Below are 26718 nucleotides of genomic sequence, written 5' to 3' on the forward strand. Positions count from 1 at the left end.
TTCCTTGTCTTTGTCGATAAAGCTTGTTCTCAAAAGAGAGAAACGTCGCACCAAGGTAATATTCTAGCGTTCTCATAAAATTGTTTATTGAGAACCCAGACGAGTCTTGGAACTCTACTGCACCGCTACCGTCTATAGCATCTCTGACAGAAGTGAATAAGGCATCGTAGGGCACAGAGTAAAGTCTTTAACATCTACTGAAAACACATAACCAATGAAAATACTTTTTCTCAAGAAACCTAACATTTTTTGAACTCTTTGTGGCGTACGGATCTTGAACTTTAAAAGATGTAAGGAAACAATGACTCTACTGCAAGAAGTGTGAACTACGGTTCCGAGAGATAAAGATTCTTGGCAGAAGCAGAGATGCAAAAGCACATGAGGTTTTGGAAGCATTCCTTATAAAGAAGAGAGGAAAAAACCGTGTTAGTGATACTTCCGTCAGCCTCTGCAAAAGCGAAATGTCGTATCTTGAACGGCATGGCAGATGATGCATTAGCGTCCTCGTGCGCATGTTTGTGATTTTCCTTATATTTGCTGATTTTCCGGTGAATAAAGATAGATGAAGTTGGCGCTTGTCCTGTGTCGCTCTCCCTCTCGTGATCCTTTTAGTTGGCGTTGTTCCTTCCTAATTCATGTATGCACCATCTAACCCGAATGAATGTTGTCCTGAAAATAAAAGTTTATGAGACTGATTGATTGCAAGAAAAAAATATTTGTTTGATTTACGTTTATGCACAGCTGCAGTGTACTTCCTCGGCTGGAAAAAATCTCAGCGAAGGTAGTGTTTCTTAAGATTTCAAGAAACCCATTCCTGAAGGCAGTTTATCAGCCTTTCATGTATGCTTCAATGTTCAGTGATTTGTGGTCAAGTTCCTGAAAGCACGGCACATGCATTCTGTTTCGATTGCTTACGATCCTTCCTCAAATATATGACGACAGCCGAGAGCACTGGCATGAGTAATTCACGATAAGTTTCCACCCTGAATGCGAGTATTGTCAATATTTGAAACCTGACTTAACGAGTCATCACATGTGATCCAATTAAAGTTATATGAACGCAGCTGACATCCTTTATTTTATGACGCCCTCAGCTGCATCTCTCCTTCTCTCTCCTTATTTCGTTTGCCTTTTTCAGAGCACATAAACAACATTTCTATATTCTTTGGTCGAGTGAAACGGGGTCTGGGAAATCATTGAGGAAGTTTTGAACAATGCGCGAGGTCTCGTCACTGTCAATTCTTTGCGCAATATCTAATCAGCGTGCCTGGCAATCTCATAAAGGTTGCGGTAAAAGGAGCAACGTTTCGCACATGCCTGCAGTACACAACTGGAGGCGAACTTCGCTAACAGCCTCATCTTTTCAAGAATTGAATCATGAAAGGTATGTACAACATCTCATTCTAGTTTTTATCAATCAATCAAAAAAAGTTATTTGCATCATGGCTCTGCGAAAGTGGGTGTCCTGCGAAGCTGTTCGAAAACCACCCCTATAACTGCTGAGGGGGGGTATGCAATGCTTTATTGATGGTTCGGATGCTTGTTTTGAGCTTATTCTTTATTGAAACGTATTCTGTGTGTTGCATGGGTGATTTCAATGAATGCATGCTGGCTAGAGGATGTACCTCAGGCCGACCTCTCTGCATTTCGTACCATTAAACTTTTCCCTCTCTGTGTGCACTATTAGCTGCACATTGCTGAGCGTTTATAGCCTCCGCCTTAGGAGGGTATGAGCCATTGCTCACGGGGGTATGAGCCATTCCATTCTCAAGGCGAAAACCTTACGTTTACAGCAGCCCCAAGCACAGAGCACAAAAATTTAGGCAAATACTCCAGCTCGCCTGCAACCGTGCCTGCGACAACCCCATAATCGTGGCCGGGGACTTCAACGCCCCTAACACGGCCTGGGGATACGTCGCCAGCAGAGCCAAGGGCAAATACTTACTAAACGATGCCGATGAACTTGACCTAACGCTCATCACGAACGCCGAATACCCCACAAGAACGGGTAACTCGGTCAACCGCGACACAATGCCAGATCTAACTTTCGTCCGCAACGTTCCAAACTATCAGTGGAACAACCTCTTCGAGGATCTGGGCAGCGATCATCACATTGTTGAGACAGCGATTGACACCCCATCCAGAGAACCCAGAAAAATTACGTACGTTGACTGGGACAAGTTCCGCGAGTTTAGACACGAACGCCGAACAGGCAATGAATCACTTGAACAATGGACGTCGCAACTAAAGGCCGACATTAAGGCGGCCACGAAGGAAATAGAGACAGATCTGCCCGTTCAAAGCATGGACAGCCGACTGGCTCACATGCTCGAAGCCAAACAATCGCTCACCAGGAGATGGAAAGAACAAAGACACAATCGACGGTTGAGGAAAATAATTTCTTCCCTCAACCGGCTGATTGCAGAATATTGCGCACAACTATCTAACCAGCAATGGAACGAGGTGTGCGATGCCGCGGACGGCCGCATCAACAGTTGGACGACGTGGCAACTGCTCAAACATCTTTTAGACAGAACCAGAACCAAAGCGGTCCAGGGTCGTACGCTGAACAGGATCATGCACGAGGAACTCAAAATTACCACGGAAAATGAGCTCATTGACCGTCTCGCCGACAAGTACCTCCCGCTGGCCAAAAATGCTAGAGGCACGACCGCCGAAGCATATCGCGGCAAATCCAACCCAGAGCTAGATTGGGAATTCTCAACCGAAGAGGTACGCACGGCGCTTCAGAACCTAAACAGTAAGTCAGCGCCGGGGCCGAACGGCGTGACTAACAAGGCACTTAGAAACCTCGACGAAACCTCAATCGAAACCCTCACAGAGGAAATAAACAAAATCTGGAGGAATGGAGCCCTACCCGAAGATTGTAAAACGGCCCTCATCGTGCTCATCCCAAAGCCTGGCAAGGCGCACAACATCAATAACCTCAGACCTATCTCGCTGACATCTTGCGTCAGCAAGGTAGCCGAGCACGCGGTTCTAAACAGGCTTTCGAGGCATCTCGAAGAAAAAGATGTCTACCCCGCAGCAATTATCGGCTTTAGGCCCGGACTATCCACCTAAGACGCCATGAAGCGCCTCAAGCATGAGATCATTGGCGCAGACACGCGAGACGCGAGAGTAATCTTAGGGCTAGACCTCGAAAAGGCATTCGATAACTTATCACATGACTACATACTCGACACGATCTTCAACCTCGACCTCGGCACGAGACTCTACGCTTACAAAAAATTGTTCCTAGGCGACAGAATGGCCACCCTCCGTCTAGGGGAAATCAAGTCCCAGAAATACAAACTCGGTGGCAAGGGCACACCGCAAGGTTCAGTCATCTCTCCGACGCTTTTTAATCTTGCGCTAGCCGGCCTAGGCAAAAAAAACTGGATCAAATCGAGAACGTCAAATACACGATATACGCAGATGACGTAACGCTTTGGGTCCCCGGAGGTAGCCTGGGATCAATTGAAAGCGCTCTGCAGCAAGCGATCGACGCGATCGAGGAATACCTTGCTCCCACCGGCCTGCGATGTTCGCCTGCGAAGTCGGAGCTCCTCGTCTACAAACCATCGAGAAGCGGACCCAAGCCAAAGAACGAAATCAGAGACACACATTCCATTACTCTCAGTACAAAAGACGGAGGAACCGTTCCACGCGTCAGCAAAATCAGAGTCCTTGGGATGATCATTGAGAGCAACGGCTCTAACGCCGCGACAGTGGAGAAGATCGTGACCAAGTCGAATAATGCCTTGAATCTCATACGACGCGTAGCAAACAGACAACATGGCCTTAAGGAGGAAAACACACGGAGGAGCTAACACACGCCTTTGCGCTATGCCACTTCACCTACGAGGCGGCCATGCACAGATGGAAGGTAGCGGAGAAGGACAAACTCAATGTACAACTGAGGAAGCTAGTCAAACTAGCGCTGGGAATCCCCAAGAACACCGAGACAGAGCTCCTCCTGCAACTGGGGATGCACAATACACTTGAAGAAATCGCCGAAGCGCAAGAACGGGCTCAATGGACAAGACTCTCTGGAAGAGAAGACTCAGCAAGAGAAGATATTATTTGTCCAAACCATCAACAGAACATAATCGTCGTGAGTACCTCGAAGAGGGCGCACGCCGACAAGTACGCCATGGTGAAACGCATCGATATTCGAGGAACGGCCCACGAGGTGAGCACTTACGAATCGGCGCCTCACGGAACAGTTAAAGGAGTGATACGAGGCATCCCGCTAGAAGACACCACCCAAGAAATTCAAGACCTAGTGGTGCACAAGCACAACCCGACGGCGTTGCAGGCGAAACGAATTGGCAAGACCAGATCCGTGGTGATCGCCTTCGAGGGACCCAAGGTTCCCAATTACGTCCGTTACGGGAACCTGCTAGTTGAATGTTCACTGCACCGCAAGCAGATCGACGTCTGCTACCAGTGCGGCCGCGTCGGACACCGAATGGACGTGTGCCCCAATCCCCAAAATCGCATCTGCCGGGGGTGCGGCATCGCCAACCCGGACAAAGAGCACGCGTGTGTGCCCAAGTGCGGCCTGTGCGGCGGCAAGCATCTCACCGCCGACCGGGCCTGTAAGGCAAAATTCAAGACGCCGTACGTGGTGCGGCGCCGGCGCTGGGAACGGCGCCGGGCCATCGACGACAGTAGCCAAGAAGATAGAGGTCCTGCAGGCCGTGCCCAACGCAGCACCTCATCGCGGAGCCGTTCGAGAACGCCGGCCCGCAAGGGCAGCCACCAAAGCCGCCAACGATCGAGATCCCGTTCCCGGGATGGCCCGAACAGGGCCGACCAGGCGCCATCGGCTGGCTCCAAGGACGGCCGCCGCTGGGAGACGATGGGGAAAGGAGGCAGTCGTAGCTCGAGCGGAAGACGCCGGGGATCCCGTTCGAGGTCCCGGACCAGATCAAGAACCCGGGTCGAGTCCAACCAACGAGGGATACTCGCCGAGAAAAAGGTGGGCTGGACCAACAGGTCTTCCGTCGCTCTAGGGGACGACAGAGTTCCCACCCCTCAACCCTACCCCACCTGCCCCCTCTAGCCAAAACGCCGCAACACGCCAAGAGTGCGGCGAATGTACAGAACTTAAAAGACTAATCGAAAGGCAAAACGCCCAGATTCAGGAACAGAATGTGCAGATCAGAGCACTCATGAGTAAAATAGACGCGCTAGCTAGCGGCAGCTCAGCGACTAAAATAACCAAAACGAGCCCGGCGCCCGAGGACGCCAACGAGAAACGCAAGGTGCCGCGGAGGGACCCCCTCTCGCCGCGCCAAGAGCGGAGAGGAGAGGCGCAGCCCATGCACCAAGCATTGAATGTTCAAGAAGCGATGGACGCTGAAACCACAGCTGACTGCAAGACGGCAGCAGCGGCACCGCAGACGTCAAATCAACAACAGCAACCACCGCAAGAGGGCAAACTGGCAGCGATACTCGCAGCCATCAATCAAATTAACGAGAATCTCGACAATATGAATGCCAGGTTAGAGGTCTTCGAGGGTCAAATAAAGATCCTGTCAGTCAAGCACGAACGACTGGCGGCGAAGACAGCGACGATAACCGTGAAGAACAAGTTCGCAGCACTAAGGAAAGAACGCGCCAATAAAGTCAAGGAATCGATCGCGTACAGGCGCGGTCGCATCAAAACGTCAAAGGAAGATGGCGCAGACGCCGAACAGTAAAAAGCAAATCCGCGGGGGGGAAACAACGATCATTTACCAATGGAATTGCAGGGGCATCTGCACCAAGGAAGCCGAGTTACAACTTCACTTAGATGGGCTCGACCAGAAACCGGATATTATCGCGTTACAAGAGACACACGGCAGACCCAGACTCCCGGGTTACATCACGTACACGGATCCGACGGAAGGCGGGACGGCGTTACTGGTGCGCACCAACATAGCAGCCACCCAGCACCTCACCGCGCAAAAGGGCTGCGAACACACGCTGGTCGAGGTTCACACAAGGACTATTGGCAGTGCCGCAAACCTGTTTGTGATGAGCGCATACTGCAGGCCGTCACAAAGGCAGTACGACTTTGAAACAACAGTGAGCCAGGCGAAGAGGTTGGCGGGGAACAGGCCGCTCCTGGTCCTAGGCGACTTCAACGCCCCTCACACTACATGGGGTTACAAATACCAATCTAAACGAGGCAAGGCTCTAGCAAAGGCAATGGAGGACCAAGAAATGGCGCTCCTTAATGAACCGGGTGTCGCCACCCGAAAGGGAAACAGCGTCAACAGGGACACCACCCCGGACCTGTCGTGGATGGCGGGCTCCCTAGAAGTGGCCTGGCGGAACGAAGACGTAGACCTGGGCTCCGACCACAGTATCATAAGTGTAACGATGAAGGGACCAAGGTACCGGGCAGCCCTCGGCAAAGCCCGGATCACCGACTGGGACCGAATGCGCAAGCACACGGACGAAGAAAACGAGACCTCCGGAGAAAACGCGGAGGAGGGCAGACATCAAACGTACGCAGAATGGGCGCGAGAACAAAAGATCGCGCTCGACAGATTTACTCAAGAAGTTGTGACAACGATGCAGACGCCCTTCGTCGACGCCAAACTAGCACACATGTGGGAGGCGCGGCACTCGCTCACGCGAAGATGGAAGCGTCAACGACGAAACAAGAAGCTCGTCAAACGCATCGCGCTCCTCAACAAACAGATCGCTGAATACGCAACCAAGCTGTGCCGAGAGAACTGGATGAGTACGTGCGACGGGCTGCAGGGAAAGCTGTCGGCGCGCAAGACCTGGTGCCTGCTCAGACACCTGATCGACCCGTTGAGCAGCAAGACCGCAACCAACCGCAACCTCACCAAAGTTCTGAACGCTTACGATGGCAACGGCCAAAGGCTCATTGAAGACCTCAAGGCGTTCTACCTCAAGACGGAGAGAGGGCGATTTCCGATACCGGAGGAGTACGGGGGACCGGAAAATCCGGCATTGGATGAACCGTTCACCATCACGGAGTTATTAACAGCCATAGACGAGAGTAATAAGGCGAGCGCACCCGGAACGGACGCCATTACATACAAGCTGCTCAATAACATGAGTGATGCGGCGGCACGTGGGCTCCTGGGTCACATCAACAGAACCTGGGAAAGCTCGAAGTTGCCCGCAGAATGGAAAGAGGCCGAGGTACGGTTCATACCTAAACCCGGAAAACCTCTGACCATCGAGAACATGCGCCCCATCTCGCTCACGTCCTGTGTGGGCAAGGTCATGGAACGCATGGTTCTCAGAAGACTTCAAGCACACCTGGACGAGACAAATCAGATGCCGGCGACCATGTATGGATTCCGCCAGCACCTGAGCACCCAAGACGTCTTGATCCAATTACACGAATTGGTGATTAAAAAAGCAACGAGGCACGCGCCCCGGGGTATACTGGCTTTGGACCTCAAAGGGGCCTTCGACAACGTGTCCCACGCCAGCGTGCTCGAGAACCTGCGCAAGACGGGGTGTGGCCGCAAGACCTGCGGTTATATCAAAGATTTCCTAACCAATAGAGCAGCAACTATCCGGATAGGAAATGAACGGTCAGAGCCTGTGGAGCTCGGAGACAGGAGTACCCCACAGGGGTCTGTCCTGTCGCCTCTGCTTTTCAACCTAGCACTCCTGCCCCTGCCCGAACTACTCAATCAGATCGAGGGCGTGGACTACGCGTTCTATGCCGACGATATAACGGTGTGGATGAACCGCGCGGGTTCCGATGCCTGGGCGGAGGAAGCCCTGCAGAGAGCGGCAACGACCGTCCACGAGTATGCCAGGACCTGTGGCCTGAGCTGCGCTCCACAGAAATCGGAGCTGCTCATGGTACAGCCCGGAAGACCAAAGAAAGAGCCGCCGCCAAACATAATCATCACCATCGACGGCACAGAGATCAAACCAACGCAGCAGATCCGGATACTGGGCCTGCTGTTGCGCAGCGACGGCAAGGCGCACGCAGCCGTCAACAAAATCAAGACCACATCCGAGCAAGTCCTCAGCATGATCCGGAGAGTCACCAACCGGAACAGAGGAATCAAAGAAGAAGACGCACTGCGCCTGGTGCAGGCATTCGTCGTGTCACGCGTAACGTACTCCGCCCCGTACCTCCAGCTTGCGAAGGTGAACCGCGAAACGCTGAACACGACGATAAGGAAAGCAGTAAAACTCGCCATGGGCATCCCAGTCTACTCGTCAACGCAGAAGCTGCTGGAAATGGGTGCCCACAACACGGTGGAAGAGCTGGTGGAAGCACACCTATCCCACCAGAGGGTAAGGCTGAGCCGGACAGAGCACGGTCGGGCCGTCCTACGCAAGATATGATGGCAAATTGAACAGCTACCGACAACGGAGCCGCTCCCCACAACGTGGATAGACATTATTAAGACCAAGCCCCTCCCCCGGAACATGCAGCCGGGGAGGAACAACGAGAGACGCTCTGCGCGGGCCAAGGCACTGGCTCGACAGCTGGAAGAGGACACCGAGGTCCTCTACGCGGACGCCTCACTTCCCAAGCACGGAACCAGAGCAACGGCGGCCGTCACCACCATCGATAAACTTGTCACAGGCGCGTCGATACGGACGACGAATACAGCCGAAGCAGAAGAAGTGGCCGTGGCCCTCGCACTCGCACAACCGGGAGTGAGGACCGTTGTCACAGACTCCCAGACCACCTACGCAAGCTACCGCAAGGGGAACATCTCTTCCGTGGCACTAGCGATCCTCAACAAATGCAAATCACCGGGGCGGGCCGTTGAGCTCGTGTGGGTCCCGGCTCACTCGCAAGTGGAAGGCAACGCACTGGCCGACCACTATGCCCGAGAACTATCGATCCGGGCCGAGGACGAGCCAGGGCTACCGCACCCCGTGACAAGCTACAAAGAAATCACGCAAATGTACAGAAGCGGCAGATGTAGGCTTCCCCGTCCGCATCCGCAACTCAACCGAATTCAGCAAACGATCGTGCGACGCATGCAAGCGGGGTCGCTAGCGAATCCAGTGCTTTTGCATAAGATGTTCCCAACAGAGCATGACACTTCATGCCCTTTTTGCAGACGGTCAAAAGGCACTCTAGGACACATCCTTGCAGAGTGCACTAAGCTCAAGAACCCCCCACCATCCCTACCCCCCACCCTCCCCAGCCCCAACCGCCCCGAGCGATGGGAGACCTTGTTGTCCTGCCCCGACCTACCGACCCAGCTCGCGCTGGCGGCTAGGGGCCAGGAACTGCTGGACACATATGGGACCTGAGAATAAGGTTCCACCCCATCTGGTGCCAGCGCGCACCACCCGTCACTAAGGGCTCAGCACAAAAGTTGATTCTCTCTCTCTCGGGAACCAAACCAGGTAGAGAAATCCTAGCCAAACTAGGTCATGACACCACAGTAATAGAGAAACTATATCAAAGCGTTCCGACGGACACACGCAACTCCTACACGGTTCGCCCACTCCCACGGAACATGAACCCCGCGCACCATCAACCCAGAAGGCTGGCACGCGGATCGTTCATCCTGCGCGAAATACGTGATAAGAAGATCTTAGCCTGTTTCGTAGACGCGGCACCATACCCGACCAGGAAGGCTTTCGTTGTCACCACGATCAATAAGCAAGGTCAAGTCATAAACGCTCTCACAGTCAAGACCCACAAGTCCGAGATAGCAGAACAAGTCGCCATCGCACTCGCGCTCACAGACCCGACCACCACCCACGTCTACAGCGATTCACGCTCGGCTGTCAAAGCCTTTCAGAAAGGAGCAATTGCAAGCCAAGCTCTACAAATAATCAATAGATCCGCACCGCTGCAGCATCACACCATCTGCTAGTTCCCGGCACACCTCGGAGGTATCGAGGACGCCCCTCGCAATCTCAATAAGATGGCTCACAGGAGCGCGCGAGACCTAACCCTCCGCGACGCCACCTATTCTGGTCGTGACCATCCCAGCGAGAATCGGGACCCTCCCTCCACATATAACGAGATAACAAAGCACTTTTACCTAGACCGCAGAATATACAGCACACCTCACAATAAGCTCACCAGACCTCAAGCCCTCACGTTCAGAATGCTTCAAACAAACACGTACCCCACGCAGAACAGACTACATCACTACATGACTGACCTATACAAAACATCATATTGCGAAAATTGCCATAGCACACTAGACGTACATCACTTGCTCTGGCCGTGTGGTCGGACCCACGCAAACAAGGATCAAGACTCCGCCAGGCTACAAGAAGCATTACGTAGCACGGACCTGGCGGAGCAGCTCTGGGCCGTCCAGCGAGCCCACGATGCGGCCAGGGAGTTCAACTCCCGGTCCCAACGTGGGAGTAGCCCGCTCTATGGGACCTTGCGTCCCGTAGCTCGCAGGACCTCTTATTAAAGTTACTCAATCCAATCCAATCCAACCTTACGTTCCTCATACCCCCGATGATCCGGAAAGCGCGGCATGCGGTACAGGAAGTCATGTGAGCTCGCCTCACGCAGACACGCGCTCGTTCCACTGCTCGCACCTTCGTCATCGTCTTCTTGCACAGCTGGCTCAGATGCCGCTCAGCATGCCAAGAAAAGGGGAAATTAATTAATTAAGTTAGAGTTAATTCAAGTACTCGAACCCATGACCTCTGGTGGTAATGCGAAGTTAATTAAGACACAGTTAATTAATATAAGCTTAATTAGGGCACTCGAACCCGCGAGCTTTGGTGGGAGTCTAACCGACGACCTTTGGTGCTGGTCCGGGCGAAATTAACTGAGGCGCAGTTAATTAAGGAAACGTCAATTAAGGCACTCGAACCCACGCCCTTTGGTGGGAGAAAAGTAACAAGAAATAACAACGCATTCGAATGAGAATGTTAAGTAATTTAATGAATGTTAAGCCTTCACCCTCTTTGGCGTATGCCGAAGTAACAGTCAATTTTGCTTCCTTAGGTGAGAATGAGCCATTCCTGAGGACGATAATTTTTGTTCACAGACCGACACGAAAAATGCCGGCCACCGAGAGGCTAGCAGATTTGCTGTAAGATGCGTCACCAGATGCGTTCTAAAAGCACAGAATTCACTCGCACGGATCAAACCGCGAAATCTATACTCATGAAAGGATAATGAGAGAACTGCAGCTTCTAGCCTAATTCTCACTTGCTCTGTAGCCATCCTCTCGTAGAACCTAGCGTTTCGCAATACACAGTTCATATTATCGTAAAAACAAATTAATAGCGGGTGAAGTATACCGTGTGTCCCGGCTAACTATTCAAAGAAAAAGGAAAGAGGTTTAGTAATCATGATGCAAGATACGATTATAAGGCGCACGGTGTTTACTCGTCAGATGTCTTGCAATCGGACACTGTAGCTTTTTAAATCGTATGTTTGCACCATGATTTTCAAATATCATTTTTCTTTGAACGGCTTGGCTAATGTTAGCTGGGACACCCTATACTTCATGGTTTTCCTCCTTGCCATAATAATTTTCCCGCTTTCATTGCTCTTAGTGAAAAATAAGGCACCTCGCTTAAGTCAGTCAACTGGGCTATAAAACTATTAAAAATGTTTTCTTATATAGAGAACAGTCAGCCAAACGAGTTAGTGAAGTATGGAAACCTCCCTTAAAACGCGTCCGTTAGATTTGCATTGTTTCATTGAATCGCTTTTGAAATATGGTTACTTTCGTTAGTTCTTTTTTTTTTGGCTGTGGAACACTAGAGGTATCGTCATAAGTTACTTAACCTTTTGTCTAGTCCACTTAATAATCATTGACTTGATTTCAGCAACAGTATAAGTCAATATTCCGAATAAAAGCTTATCATTGGTTACCTGATTACTTTTATTCGCGAATGCGCGCGAGACATTGTGCTCCAGAGAACTGCAATGCCCTTATAGGAAGCAAAGATTTCCTTTTTTTAAGAAAAAAGAAAACGCGAAGTTCTGCGACACACTGCTACTGCAACAAAGCCTTCACGAATGCTGCGATTTAGTGAAACATTTAACTCCACTGCCCCAATTTCCGCGGCTTGGGTAACCACGTATGTTGATGTAAGAGCTCATCCACACTTGATCGTGCCCGTGCAGCCTACCTCGTCTTTGATGAGTACAGTGGGAATTTGCAAAGCATCCGTATGCGTAAGCGAATACAGGTAAACTATCGAAAATTGTTGGATTGTGAGTGAACCATTTGTAGTTACCGCAAAGTCTCTTATTTGTTTTTATTAAATAAATACTGCAGACACGGGGTCCAAGCAGGCAGGGTGACAATGAAAATCGGATTGACAAAACAAATAGAACCATGAAAGTACAAGATTAGGAGGTGGATTCAATTATACAATTCCATTCGGTTACAGTTCGAGGAAAAAAAAGAAAACTTATATGCGTTTGTTCTTGGAAAGTAAGGGTTTAATGCATCATGCCTACGGTGGCATGTGGTTCTGGTCGATATCTGCGATAAATTTTCAGATGAGTCAAGGGCTAAATGGTTGGTGTGGAGTAGTTTGAGAAATTCAAGTCCCTGTTTCTTTCTTCTAAGTTCGAGTGGTTCAAGGTTGTTAATTCCCATAAGTTCGGTGGGGGAATCACATCTAGAAAACTTGTTGAATATAAATCTGACCGCTTTTTTCTGAATTCTCTCAATACTATTGATATTAGTTTTTGTGTATGGATTCCAAACTATGCAAGCATATTCCAGCTTAGTTCTGATTAGAGGGATGCAGCATAGCATATTATCGTTAGATGGGGCTTTCTTAAGTTTGTGTCTCAACAGGCATAGTTTTCTGAAGGCTCAAGCGCAAGTATTAGTTATGTGCTCATTCCACGATAGTATATTGTTGAGGGTCACTTCCAGGTATTTATAGCTAGTGACTTCATGAAGAGGTGATGGAGCTAACTTAATGGAGCTAACTAAAGCAGGGATGATTTCTCATGTTTCATTCGCAGTAGTGCGCTTTTATCTCTGTTTAGTGTCATTCCCCAGCACCTGCACCATACAAGAATACTATTCAAGCTACAACATAAACTATTTTGATCATGGAGAGAAACAATATCTTTAAAGAGAGCACAATCATCGGCAAATAATCGGATCTGTACACTACTTTCAGCAGTGTTAACAGTATCATTAATATATGGAACAAAAAGAAGAGTACCGAGCACACTGCCCTGGGGAACACCCGATGTGACCGGAAGGCAGCCCGATTTTTCGTCATTTATCTCAACGAATTTTTACCGGTTAGACAAACAAGCGTAAACCCAAGAGATAAATATCTGCGGGATTCCTGCATTTTCAAGTTTTAGAATTAATTTATCATGAGGGATCGTATCAAATGCCTTACGGAAGTCAAGGAAAATTATGTCTATTTGTCCGTTCTTGTCAAGGGTTAATGCAAAGGAATGAACTACAGTGACTAGCTGTGTGACAGTGGAATGCCATCTTCTGAACCCGTGCTGAAAGTTAGTTAAAATTGAATGCTTTTCAAGGTATGTGGTTATGCCTTTTGCTATGATATGTTCGATGAGTTTGCAGCATGATGAGGTCAAAGAAGTAGGATAGTAATTCTCTACAAGTAGACGGTCTCCCTTTTATTGATTAGTGCTATTCGGGCTTTCTCAGATCACTCGGTATTTCAGACGACAATAATCACGCACGGAATATTATAACAAGAAACTTTGATAAGGTTACAGCATATCTACGGAGAAACCAATTACGGATATTATCAGGCCCACTTGAACATTTCGGTTTTAGGTTCAGCACCATAGAGAGTACACCAGCATACGATATAAAATTCGCATCAGACGGTTGGTACACTGGGAAGTCACGTGAAGAATCACTGGGATTCGAGAAGACACTGTGAAAAAACATATTAAAGTGAGGAGCAAATTAAACCTCTCCGTGACCATTTGTCCATTTATTGTCATTTGGGATATGGGTTTCTTCTTCTCGGCAAGGTAATTCCAAAATTTACTTGGATCGTTTCTAATAACATTAGGCACAGAGTTGAAATAATAATTATTTGATCTACGCACGGTAAGTGCAAGCTTGTCTTGTACTTGAGATATTAAGTTTGGCTGCGTACGGGCCTTTCTTAATCTCTTAATTTTACGTTTCATACGAATGATGTTTCGATTGATCCATGGTGTTTGCCTGTGAACTTGTTTTTTCTTATTTGGTATGAATTTATAAAGGCAAAGTGACACATATCCTTAAACAGGGTCAAAAGTAAGTTAACATTATTTACGTAAAAATCAGTTAGACAGACATTTTTCCAAGTAATCCATCATGCATGCATTGTTCGCATGACAATAATTTTTGACAAAATGGACAGATGATTTGTTTAGTTTTAGCACAGAAAACTAGCTGCAAGCAAACACAAACAAGATAGTGGTCAGATAGCCCGTGCTCGATCACCACCGTGAATTCAGTGAATTTCCGAGCTAAGAAAACAAGGTCCAAAACTGAAGATGAAGAACCTTGCACACGTGTCGGCTCAAGAACAAGTTGTCTGAGGTCATGTGTTAGCATGATATCAAATAGTACATTAATATCCTGACTGTGATGTTGCCTAGGCTGATGGCGCATCCAGTCTACACCGGTCAAACTAAAACCACCTAGTAGAATAACCTTACTACGTAAATATTTATTCATACAAGACTGTAATGCATGCAATAATTCAGGAGGGGACTCAGTAGGTCTGTAGATTCCGAATATAATGAGGGTATAACCCCAGAGAGATACCTTAATGCATAAACATTCCAACGTAGGTATTATGTCCAGAACGACAGCCTCTATCGGATCTTTAATTAGGACCACCACACCTTCTCCCCTAGAAGACCTATCCACGCGATAAACACTATAGGAGGGAGGAAAGATGTCTTGGTCGTTAATATCCTCGCAAAGTCAAGTTTCGGTAATAACAGTAATGTGAAACTCGTGTTGAAGCCACAGTATTCCTAAGGAATCTGCTTTATATACAATACTTCTAGCATTATTATATAATAATCGTAGTAGCTTATTCCTTAAAGGTTCATTGTTTCACGACTGTGTTTGCCGAGAGCGACTATCTACAACCTATTCCCGTTTGTTTGGCGATTCGTCCCAAAAGAAAACATGCCTGTCTACTTTGAGCTTGTCTTGTATAAGCGACACCCTTTTTCCCTGAAGTTTATCGTTTCTTGCATTTTCCCACAGAAGCTTGCACTTCCTTAAGGTAGACTGCGAGAAGTCGTTCTGGTTGAAAATACTAGTTCCCTTCAGTTCTTTTTTTTGCATTTTGCAGTATTTCTTTCTTTTCATTAAAATCCTGAAGACACAGAATTACCGGTCGCTTGTCACTTTGCTTTCCTTATCTGTGAATCCGACCGACAGAATCGCACTGTACATTCAATTTACCATTGAATACATCGTTAACAACTTTATCTTTGAGTGCACATTTTGCGTCATTGGGAATTTCAGGTATCCCATAAATGATCAGATTAGATCGTCGGCTTCGATCCTCAAGATCTGTTAGCTTTTTAGCCTCTAAAGCAGATGAAATGTTCAATAGACTGTAAACTATGGGTATTTGCTACCGGGTTATCAATTGTTTGCGTGATTTGTGTCTGCATTTTGTTAAACATGCTGTAAAGTTGCAAAACCAGCGCCTCAGTTCTCGAGAAATGCGTTTGCAGTTCTTGTAGATCGTTACGACGAGTATCCTGTTGCTCTAATAACTGTTTAAGCATCTTGGTCCGTGTAGGGCCGGGATTCACTTGAACATGACCGCAAAGTAGCAATTTACACACAACGAGACACTCAAACAATATCACGGCATCGGCGTGGGCACCGGCCGGACCATAGCACTACGATAATCGCTACGCAAGGAGGTTGTATTGGAACTAACCTGCACAATGAATAACAGGGCTCCTGTCAGTGTCATGGCAGTTCCTGGTCCGCCGTTCCCACAGAAGAAAAATTCCTGTGGCACTTCTTTGACGTCAAAGCGCTGTGCTCAAAAAAGTTCGTTAGTAGCAGGATTGCGTCTGGAGATGACGGTGATATTGGAGGCGCCATATCACCGCCGATGCTGCAGATGCGTACATCGCAGAAACGATGTTCGCCGAGACGTTCATGAACAGATAGGTGTCTTGTAAAATCTTTGGCACGTATTGCAGAAAGTTCTTAAGCAAGGCATGTTTGTAAAAGCGGATGGCAGCAGATAGTGATGTCAGACCAATAAGCGGAGGCATACGGCCAATCGCAAACAACGCTTACGAAATAAAAGTGAACATTGTGCCTTAGGTCCCTGAAGCCTGTATTTAATTACCAAAAGGGAACTGTACCTTCAAAGCACGAGGGGTGTCGTTTGGCTGTACACAGCATTCGGTGACATTCCATCTGTTATCCCAGCAACTTATGTTCGTACAAGTGTGTGCAGATAATTCTCTCAAAGGCACGGGTGTGGGCGCAGCGGAATGAAGCTAGCAAGCAGACACAGTTTAGATACCACTATATATCCAGATCCCCTCTCTACGTGTAGGGTAGCAAACTGGACTCCCTGCATTTCCATTCTCCCTTCTCTCTCTACTAGATCTCAAAATATAATATGGCGAATACCTGAAAGCAGCCACCCACTAATTTGTGAGGAACCTTACAATGCCCTTGGAAATACTGTCGCTAGTTAGTACTCGCTCTCAGTGCCACGCTGTTTGGGATGCACTGCCTGCTAATATCTGATATACGTTTAAAGCGTAAGCTTTTCTTAGCTCGTTCCTCGGTTTCGTGCTGTCCGCGTTGTCTACATGCCTCCTCTTTCACCTCTCAGACCCCCTTTCCCTTTGGTAGAAGCACATGCCATCATGCACGCGCCTCCGCCAATGAGATAGGAGAACTCGGTCACGTGACGCAAAACTCGACTCCCAGCCACACCAGCGAATGGCGTTGCCCTCAACACGTCACGGGTGACGGAATCCACCGATTACGCCTGCAGTATCATTGAAGTGGTGGTCCCGGCGCGGTCACGCCTCACCTTTCCCTTCGCGAGTCTATAGTGGCGCGGGCGTTTGCCCTCCCCCCTGCGTTAAGCAGGTGGTGTTTAACATCAATCTGCTGTTCATGGCAGGCATTCTCAGATCATGAACAGCTGATTGCCATTATTCCTCGAGAGAAAAGTTTATAACAGCTTTGTCTTACCAGTACTCACGTACGGGGCAGAAACCTGGAGGCTTACAAAAAGGGTTCTACTTAAATTGAGGACGACGCAACGAGCTATGGAAAGAAGAATGATGGGTGTAACATTAAGAGATAAGAAAAAAGCAGATTGGGTGAGGGAACGTGAGTTAATGGCATCTTAGTTGAAATCAAGAAAAAGAAATGGGCATGGGCAGGACATGTAATGAGGAGGGAAGATAACCGATAGTCATAAAGGGTTACGGACTGGATTCCAAGGGAAGGGAAGCGTTGCAGAGGGCGGCAGAAAGTTAGGTGGGTGGATGAGATTAAGAAGTTTGCAGGGACAACATGGCCACAATTAGTACATGACCGGGGTAGTTAGAGAAGTATGGGAGAGGCCTTTGCCCTGCAGTGGGCGTAACCACGCTAATGATGATGATGATGATGTTTAACATCACGGCGTCGGCCAGTGCATGCTTAGAAAGGCGGTGACCACTAGAGCATCGTAGATGAGTGTACTTTAATACAAAGTGCTATGAAACGTCCTTTACATCGAAATGTCATGAAAAAAGCAGGCACTTCCTACCACCAAGCGATTCGGCAAGCTCGAGGTGGGGAGCGAAAACGCCTAGCCCGCCCCGCAGCTAACGCTCCAACATTAGCGTTACACACTCATAACCGTAATCAGAGTTTATTACTTTTTTCTTCAGAAGCTGAGTTTTGTTTGTGAAACATTTGTGTGGGCTTTCCTTGTGGGGTTATGCTACATCGAGCTAGACGCAACCGCATACAATGCCAAGAATATGCTGAAGCAAGCTATGGGGGGAAAGTAACTTTTTATATTTATTTATGGATCAATTATAAATAAGGGTTCAACTTGCTATAAGGTACAAAATTTTCATACTGTAACAGGGCACCGCAAACTTATAAATCAGTAAAAAACAGCCAACCGCGGCTCTAAACCAAATTATGGCATCTGATTGCGCGTGCGATGCTCTACCAATTGAGCTACGGCAGTTGCTGTTCCTCCTTCAAATTTCTGAAATAATTGCGCTTAATAATGGTTGTTACGAAAACCTACTGACTTTTGTATTACTCACTCATTCCTTTTCGGAACGGTGGACACACTTAATGTGCCACTCGTGCAACTGAGAAGAGGAAATCGAACAGTATTGAGTTTTTCTGTTATGACGTCGAACGCGACGTTATTCGTATCCTGCTAAACTGACTATATATTATACGATCGTCATAGATAAATGTTTTCAGACGATGGCCCCACGCGTCGCAAGCTGCCGAAGCAACGCGGACATTACTACGTTTTACGAAATGGACTGGCCTTAGTGGACGACTGTCGGTGTGATGGGAAGCCCACGTGTTCGTAGTGCTAGTGCATCCCTTCCTTTCTTCCTTTTTCCTCCTTAATCCCGTTACCCCTTCATCCCTAATTCGTTTATCCCATCAAACCGGTAGGGTAGCAAACAGGAAGCACGTGTGTTTGACCTCCGTCACCCTCCTTTCACTCTTCCTCCCCCTACTTTTTGGGTACTTGTGTGACATCCGTCATGTGTGGTACAGCCACCATCCCGGCTGTCGAGAGCGCGGGAGCGGTGTGCTTCGAAGACCCTTAGCGCCACCCACCGGAGAAGGCTGGAACGGCATCATTGTTTCTGAGCATGCGCTGTTGGGCATGATAGGGCTTCGGCACTGGCGGTCGTAGCCATGTGCCTTTCGCAGCTCTTCGCTACAGGTGATTCTGTTCGATGACAGGGGATTCCGAAATATGGGCCAGGCGATAGTAACGGCTCTTTATCAGCGTGCTTCCTCGCGACACGGCGTGGCCAAAAAACACACAAAAAAAACCCCGCATGCTCGCATAGAACTGTCATCGGGCTGAATCAGCAGAAGGTGAGAGCTGCGCGAAGAGAAAGGCTAAGACCACGAGTAGCGAAGCTTCGCCCTCGTGTCAGCGCATGCTAAGAGGCAACTAGACCTCCTTTAGGCGGTATACCAAGGGTCTCGGAAGAGCACCGCTCCTGCACTTTAGACATCCCCGACGAGGGCTGTGCGTAACCTTAAGAGCAGGTCAATAGGACGTTTTAACTTACTCGTGCATGCAACCAGCGTGAACTTGCTGGTTTTCCAAAGAAATCATTTAGTTTTATTTTTTTGCTCTGTTTCACAGTTTATCGTGACCGAATGGGCTCGCAACTACCTGTAGCAACCGCACTGCTGTGCCTACTGAGCTGTGTGTCATCCCTAGAAATAGACAAGACAGACGGCGGCTACAAGGACCTGTTGATATCGATCAACAAGGACGTGTCCTACAATGAGTCCATCGTGGAGAACATCAAGGCATGTGACATAATTCGAAATTTGATACACATGTTGAAATACGCAGGACACGCAGGCCACGCTTCAGCAGCAGAAATTGAAACGCCAATCATGAAAAAAAATATCATCACAGAATATGTTACGTGTTATCAGAATATATTGCGACGTTCATTGACTTGGTATGCGGTAGGTCGCTTGGCGTAATTTATAATGCCTGTTTTTGAGTTTCACTTACGCCCCTGTGACAGATTCATGTGAACCTGTAAGCGCCACAAAGCATTCTAGTCGTTTTGCGCTTTTTCCCGCTTGAATTTATGCGAAAGTACAAATTTACCTAAGTTATGCAATGTCTCAGGAAACTTGCGAAACGTAATAACTTCATTCTTGTAGAACTAAAGTCCCACTGCATTGTCTTTTATAAAAGCTTGCTGCAGTCATCGTTACTTGTTGTGTTTGAGCACTTAATTTAGAGCCTGAAACAACCTTCCTGCAACCTGTTCAAACAGCAACCTGCTCAAATTTGGCAGTTCTATCGCAGCTAACCGAAAACTATGCTCGTCAAGGACTGCTGGTCAAATCAACGTTGGAAATGAGGCAACTAGAAGACATGTACATCGGCGTGCTCTTGGATCATGAAAATACAAGCAAATTATTTCGTTCCTGCGCCAATCCAGGCCAGTTGTAGGAATTTTCGCACCCTCAACATACCTAATTCAATGACATCGACACGAAGCCAAGGAAAGCAGAAGTGAAGTTATTTGTAGGTTAAATTAAAGCGTATAACTTATAAACTAAAGGTAAATGAAAGTGGCTGAAAAGAAAAAAAAACGTGCCATCGGTGGCAGCTGAAATAACAAGATTCACGTAATCATTTATACAAAATTAAAACTACAAGTAACTTCCCTAATCTTTTCCTTAGGTTCATCGTCTGTCAGCTTCATACAGTTCAGATTAACGAAACTCGGGCCCCTTAGTTTTCTTCCTCGTCTAATTCAGACTTGCCTTGTGTTTTCTGGTAATTGGATGTTTTTGCAGCATATCAATCTTCCCGGTTAGTACATCTGTCACAGCATATAACAGTTTCTGAAAGAGTTGGCTATACTTCGGTTACTAGGCCAATATTAGAATAGGGTTGTGTTGTGAGGGGCTATCAAGCAAAAAATATTATTGGTCAGTTGAATACTTTCAGAAAAAAAGCTAGCCTTTTAAGATTTTCTGGCTGCAGCCCCCCAGAATCATAGTACCAAAATTAGGGAGAACAACTGTACTATAAAAGAAAAACAGTCTAAAAAATGCTGGCTCTGCCGTAATCGAGAGTAGATGTAAGCATGAAAAGGCTACCAGCAAAGTAGATTGGTTGGAATAATTACGACGACTACTCACAACCATCTCCCAACCATCCCCGGCGCACCGGACGCTGTCGGCCTGGTCGTTGCCTGGTCACGCAGCGTGGCTCCATCTCTCGAAGGAGGCGACGCAAAACCCGCGCCGCGCAACTCATGGACCGCTGGCGTTGAAAAGAGCACGGACAACCCTGTCTCAACGCCAAAAGATGACAATCAAGTGTATGCTGCAATGTATCTCCCTTTATAACGTCGCTATTTGAAACGACAAATAAAATTTCGGCGTATTAGAAGTTACAGCTTGAGCGATATTGTGAGCAAACATTAGGCGAAACCCGGAAGGAATATTTCTGTAAATTGTTTGGGCAGTAACTAGCGTGTGTAATGCGGTCCTGTCCAAAGGGTTGGGGGCCAGAGACCGCATTTTCTTAAATTTTGACTAGTTGCCCGGATGATCTCGCTCTGTTCTCGCAACGCTAATCTGTTTTGTTTACATCAAGTATGATGTATTACATGTGCTGTGCCTTATATTGTACTTTTCGTTCATACCACAGTTGTAAGCATGCTTACGGGTGAATAAAGTTCCTTGTCAGCAACGATGCCCGGATAACGGTTGTGGCTTTTGGATCACAGTTACTTGAAGGTCGCCCACAACGGGAGCTGAAAAGCATTTCATGTTTAAAATCCTACCTCTTAGATCCTTCTACTCAGTATTGCACCAGAAGCTCGCCGCCACCATTATGTGTCGCACCGTTATCAATTAGCCAAAACTAGCCAAAACTGTCACAGCAGTCATTCGCAGTATCTACCACCTTACTTTGCCATGACTAACTAGTGTACATTCTATTTCTGTCCTAGAACCGTCGCTAACTGGAACGGCATAAACGAATGCTAGTTTATTCATTTATGACAATAGAAGCATAGGTGCATCACGGCCGCTCAATGGCAAAAAGGTTTCCATTGAGCGGCCGTGGGTGTATAACACTCTTTCTTTGGTTGTTTGCGCTGATACTATTCTTATGTCCTTAGACGTGCTTATGCTTTTGTCAATTTTTGTCGCATTCCTGTAGCTTCATGCATTTTTTCCCAGTGTTTATGTTCTTTGTATTGTTCTAACTCGTCCTCCTTGTGTCATTCTGCCGCAACATTGAATACAAACGTATAAAGTACAACCAAAGATCCCCCGTATACCACGCTTATGCATCATTCGCCATTGTTGCTTGCCATTTACCATTGAAATAAGCTGTCTGCGGAAACCGTTTCTGTCAATGACCATGACGCTTTTGTTAGCAAACTGAAGTGCCTATTGTACGACGACTGTTAGAATTGTATGGTGCCGACTACTTAGAATTGTATTATTCTCTATTGTTACCCCTGCCATTTTAGTTCTGCTTTTTCTAGTGTGTTCTTAGTGTTTGCAGTGTATTTTTCAGTATGTTTTATCAAGTTCTTTTCTCAGAAAATTGCGCTCTTTCTCATTATTTATTCACCGTAATATCTTATGTAATGCTATGTAAGCCCTGATGTAATTCATGTAGACGGACCTTTAGGGTACGTGAATAAAAAAAAAGAATGAACGAAATAACTGTGAAGGTACTCTTTAGACAGCGTTTCGTCCTTCTCTATTGTAATGATGAACAATAATGGCAGGAAAAGGTAAAGATTACTTCTTATATACGTGAACACTTGCAGAGCCTGCTCAGATCTTCGTCCGAATTCCTGCACCGGGCAACAAACGGCCGCGTGTACATCAAGCGCGTCACCATCGACTTCCCGAATACGTGGCCTCAGAGAAACGTTTCACGACGCGTGTCTTCGAGCTCCTTCGAGAAGAGCGACGTACGCGTCAAGGTTCCTGGGTCACTCGCGGAAAACAGACCTTTCACGAGGCAAACGAGACCCTGCGGTAAGCCCGGAAGCTACATCCAATTAACGCCCACATTCCTCAGCGAGCTCCATGCGTCAACACTGAAGACGTTCAAAAACCCAGGTACGCTTCTTAAGCAAACTACCCCAGCCCTGTGTATCATATGCGTCATCGTGAGCTTCTTTAAATAAAAGTGCTGTCACAAATTTTAGATGTTATAGAAACATTACAGAAAAATCCTTGCACGCAAACAGATGACAGCACGTAAGAAAGATGGAAAATGAGGAAATACTTATATTAAACTGATACACAAATCGACCAAGAAATTCCGGACCAGGCGTCATCGCCATCAGCCTGACATCGTCAAACAAAGCAAAATTTGGTGACACTGCATGCATAAGGTTAGGTATGATGATGTCGCTCATCAAGAAATAAACAGTGCTGCGCACGGTTCTTCTGGCTAACACTTGCATGTCGCTGCCGTAGCGATCGCGGAGACAAAGAGAGCCAGTACGTTACAGCGCCTCATCATCCAACGCAAAGAGGAACAAAAAAATTGGATGGTGAATATTTCGCCATCGAAATATTCGCAATGGCAAGCGCTTGATAAATATCAAATAAAATGGAGTTGTTCAAGAATACAACTGCCTACAAGTTTCTATGAAAATCATGTACTGTAATACGAAATGGAAGGGGTGATAAACAAAATTTTTCCTAATTATTTCCTTACTGACGCTACCTGTCTGCGAAAATTGTGTTCCAGTATATAAACAAGTTGCACAATTAAGCAGCATTTGCGCAGCTAGCATAGCTTTCTTTATTAACATGTCATATAGTTTAACGTTGAGGACCCTGTATAGCACCACACACGCACACACGCACACACGCACACACACACACATGGACGAGCCCTTATCCTCGACTCGCTGGTATCAACGAGTAATGCAGAGTGTCGAACAAGACACTTGGCATGATGCGCATAATGACTGTTCAGCCTCCCCTTGCGGGCTCTAAAATGACATCAGTCACAAATGTAAATGTAGGGAAGCATTTGGATATTTCTACAATGAACAAGAAATAGTCAACAAAGTGAAGCGATGAATAGTAAAAACTGCATTAAATAAACAATCAATTGATCAAGTTAATGAAAACATGGTTACAAAGAACACAATATTCGAGGCCATTATTGAGATATACAAACCCTGTCGGAACTGTAGTTCCAACTTGTTTATTCTGCGGCACTGGCGCGTGATGTGTGGTGGCCTGTCGGTTAACGCAGACGGTACCGTACCTGGCGCTCTTCGGCATGACAAGCCGAATGATGAGTTCCTTTTGATCTGACGTTCCACACTTGCAGCGTACGTGTTCGTGCATGAGTGGGCCCATTACCGGTACGGAGTGTTCGACGAGTACGGCAGCCTGGATGACAACCAGTACCCGCTTATCTACTGCGAGGGAAAGGATGTGAGCAAGTTATTTGCACGTAGGCTGCTATATAAGAGCGCTGTTGCTATCCAGAAAGTAGCAATGTCCCGAAGACTCTTAAACGCCGCATTTGCCTTCTCCGCTTTCAGGCTAGGCTAAGTTACGCACTACTTACACAACTATACAGTCATGAGCGCTCTTTGTGGCGCTGTAAATGAGTTTAAATTTAATGTAGGTGTTATTTCTTTTTTTATCATTTGCGATATTCATCTATTTTTCATAAAACGTCAGGTCTTATTTTAACCGTGCTTTCATCTGTAAATTTTTTTTCTATAACGTAGCACTTTCATTGGAAACATTGCAAAGATTTTGTTTTCATTCGAGGGTTCCCATCGACATTTTCCTGCCAGAACTTCAGTCTAATGTTTATTGAAATCTAAGTACACAACATTCTTTTCCTTTCTTGAAATTTTCAATCATCTGCCATCGATATAGCACTGCAATGGCCGGAAGACGAACCAGGGTCGCCTTTCGCACTTATAAAGTGTAGGATATATTAAGCGATACCAGCAGACGGCAGCGAAATTGAAATGTTTGGTCTGCAAGCGAAAAAACTGTGGCGAAGAAAACGAGGGAGATGGTCTAGCTATAAACAATAAAAAAATTGCCTGCTTGCTTCATTCACTCCAGTTTCCAAATTGCAAACTTTTCACAAGCCAACCAAGAGCATTTTTTTTAACGTAACATTCCGGCGCGCTAAAGTTGGTGCTTTTAACATATGTTTTTTTTTTATTCCTGCTCTCTCAGGTCAAACTGAATTCATGCTCGGAGAAGATTCGCTACATCCCAAGAAAGGTCTCTGGAGGAAGGTGTAAATTTAACCTCAAGACCTGCAAATTTCCTAAGGACTGCATTATTGAGTTTTGGCAGTCGCCGGAGGATCCCGTCGAATCGTCAATCATGTTCATGCCCTATGTCACCAACGTGAGTGTCTTCTATTCGACGTTCGTATTCGTCCTGTCTACTATGACCTCTCCACAAAAATACCTATATGCCACTAATATTGGGCATGCACATGAACTGAACTGCAATGAAGTTTCATTTCGTATAGGAAGGATAGCAGTTTTTTTGCAAGCTAAGACCTGTAAAACGAGAGAGAGAGAGAGAGAGCTGTTTATTTAACAGGAGAGAGGTTTGCCGGCGTAAAAGTATTCGCCTACAAAGGAAGGGAAGAAAGGCCCTAGGAGGAGAGAGGCAGAAAAAAGAAGATCACTTGATATCTTCGTTTCACGTTTGACTCCTACATATCCGAATACATGACTCGTGCTGACTTCCCTGCTGGCGTTTTATGCGATGCCCATAGTCCGAATAATACGGTTTTGGGAGGATGCCGATCGATTGAAGTTAATCAAACAAGGAATCGAGTGTTTGACGTTGCATTTGGGGAGAGCGCCAGGGATCTAATATGCGCCTAAGTGTCAACAGGCCTTGAAAGAATGTTGCTATATTTATCGCATATATGCCTTTCACATCCCTGTAGGCTCTACAGTCTAATCGGCAACCAGCGCTGAAACTTCGCACGCCAACAGCAGCGCCGTAACACACAGCCTAGCTAGTGGCGGAAACAGTTATCAGACGCACGCACATCAGCTTCACAGCTGATCTTGTAGTACATGTGTCCGGATCATGGCCTCACTGGAAACCGGCGTGTTAGAATGTATGAGTGCATGCGCTTCTCCAGCGCCCACAGGTATGGCCAGAGCTCGGCTGGGCGCACGGAGCTAAAGCGAACACTGATACAGGCGCGCGTCTAATATCATTAAAAATGTGGCACCATTTTTGTGGCCTCCCTATCGGATGGTTCAGCATGCTTCTGTTTCACACTCAAACTGCATCTGCGCCTCCTGGCCAGCGCTGGTTCCCATATAATATGTCCGATCGTTTCCACAGAGCCAAAGCTGTTGCAACTGGGGCTTCTAGTTTGACCATGGCGGCAGACTAGGCTGTTTGTGTACGCCACGTTAAGCAGTAGCCGACGATAGAGTACCTCTAAATAACTCTAAGGTTAGTCATCTTGGAAGCCTTGACTGAAGTTCAGCGTCTATATATTGTCACGAGAGGAAAAGCCAGTCAGTCAGTTCTAAGTGAACGGCCGTTTACAGTTCGTTTTTGCAGCAGCTACCACGGACACTTCTTCTTCCTCGACTTCTAGCGTAACTAGTGCGTGCATTACCCCTCCCTCCAAAAAACATAAAATAAATAAATAAAGTTGGGGAGATGTTAAATGCCACAAGGAAAAAATAAAAGAAATGAGAAAGACAACGGACGTGACGACAGGGGCCACATCACAAAGTTTGTGGATGAGAGTCAGCGCGAATGGTAAGGCTTCATCCTGGTAACGTGAACAATGTCAGAGGAACGTGGTCTACGGGAGTGGTGCGAACTGTGGGCTGGAATAACTTCGTAGTTTACAGGACTTAGACGACGCAAAATTATGTAGGGTCCAAAGTATCGGCGCAATAATTTTTCTGACCGGCCTACGGTTTCGGCCCAAGGAGCTCGCCGCGTGCGATCTCCAACGGCTTAGACCCCTCAGGACCTCAATAAA

The 26718-nt window shown here is 47.1% G+C and overlaps 1 protein-coding gene across 1 annotated transcript in view; it reads left to right on the plus strand.

The window, feature by feature from the left end:
- The first annotated feature begins 1306 nt into the window (after positions 1–1306).
- The window catches only part of LOC135907818 (calcium-activated chloride channel regulator 4A-like), a 39681-nt gene continuing 14269 nt past the window's right edge, over positions 1307–26718 (plus strand). Inside the window, exons 1-5 of the mRNA XM_070522003.1 lie at positions 1307–1384; positions 19327–19496; positions 22511–22808; positions 24043–24149; positions 24918–25094. Coding sequence (XP_070378104.1) covers positions 1378–1384; positions 19327–19496; positions 22511–22808; positions 24043–24149; positions 24918–25094 — 759 coding nt within the window. The 5' untranslated portion in view covers positions 1307–1377. The remainder of the gene's footprint in view (positions 1385–19326; positions 19497–22510; positions 22809–24042; positions 24150–24917; positions 25095–26718) is intronic.

Source organism: Dermacentor albipictus, chromosome 7, assembly GCF_038994185.2.
Source record: "Dermacentor albipictus isolate Rhodes 1998 colony chromosome 7, USDA_Dalb.pri_finalv2, whole genome shotgun sequence".
NCBI classification, from domain to species: domain Eukaryota; kingdom Metazoa; phylum Arthropoda; class Arachnida; order Ixodida; family Ixodidae; genus Dermacentor; species Dermacentor albipictus.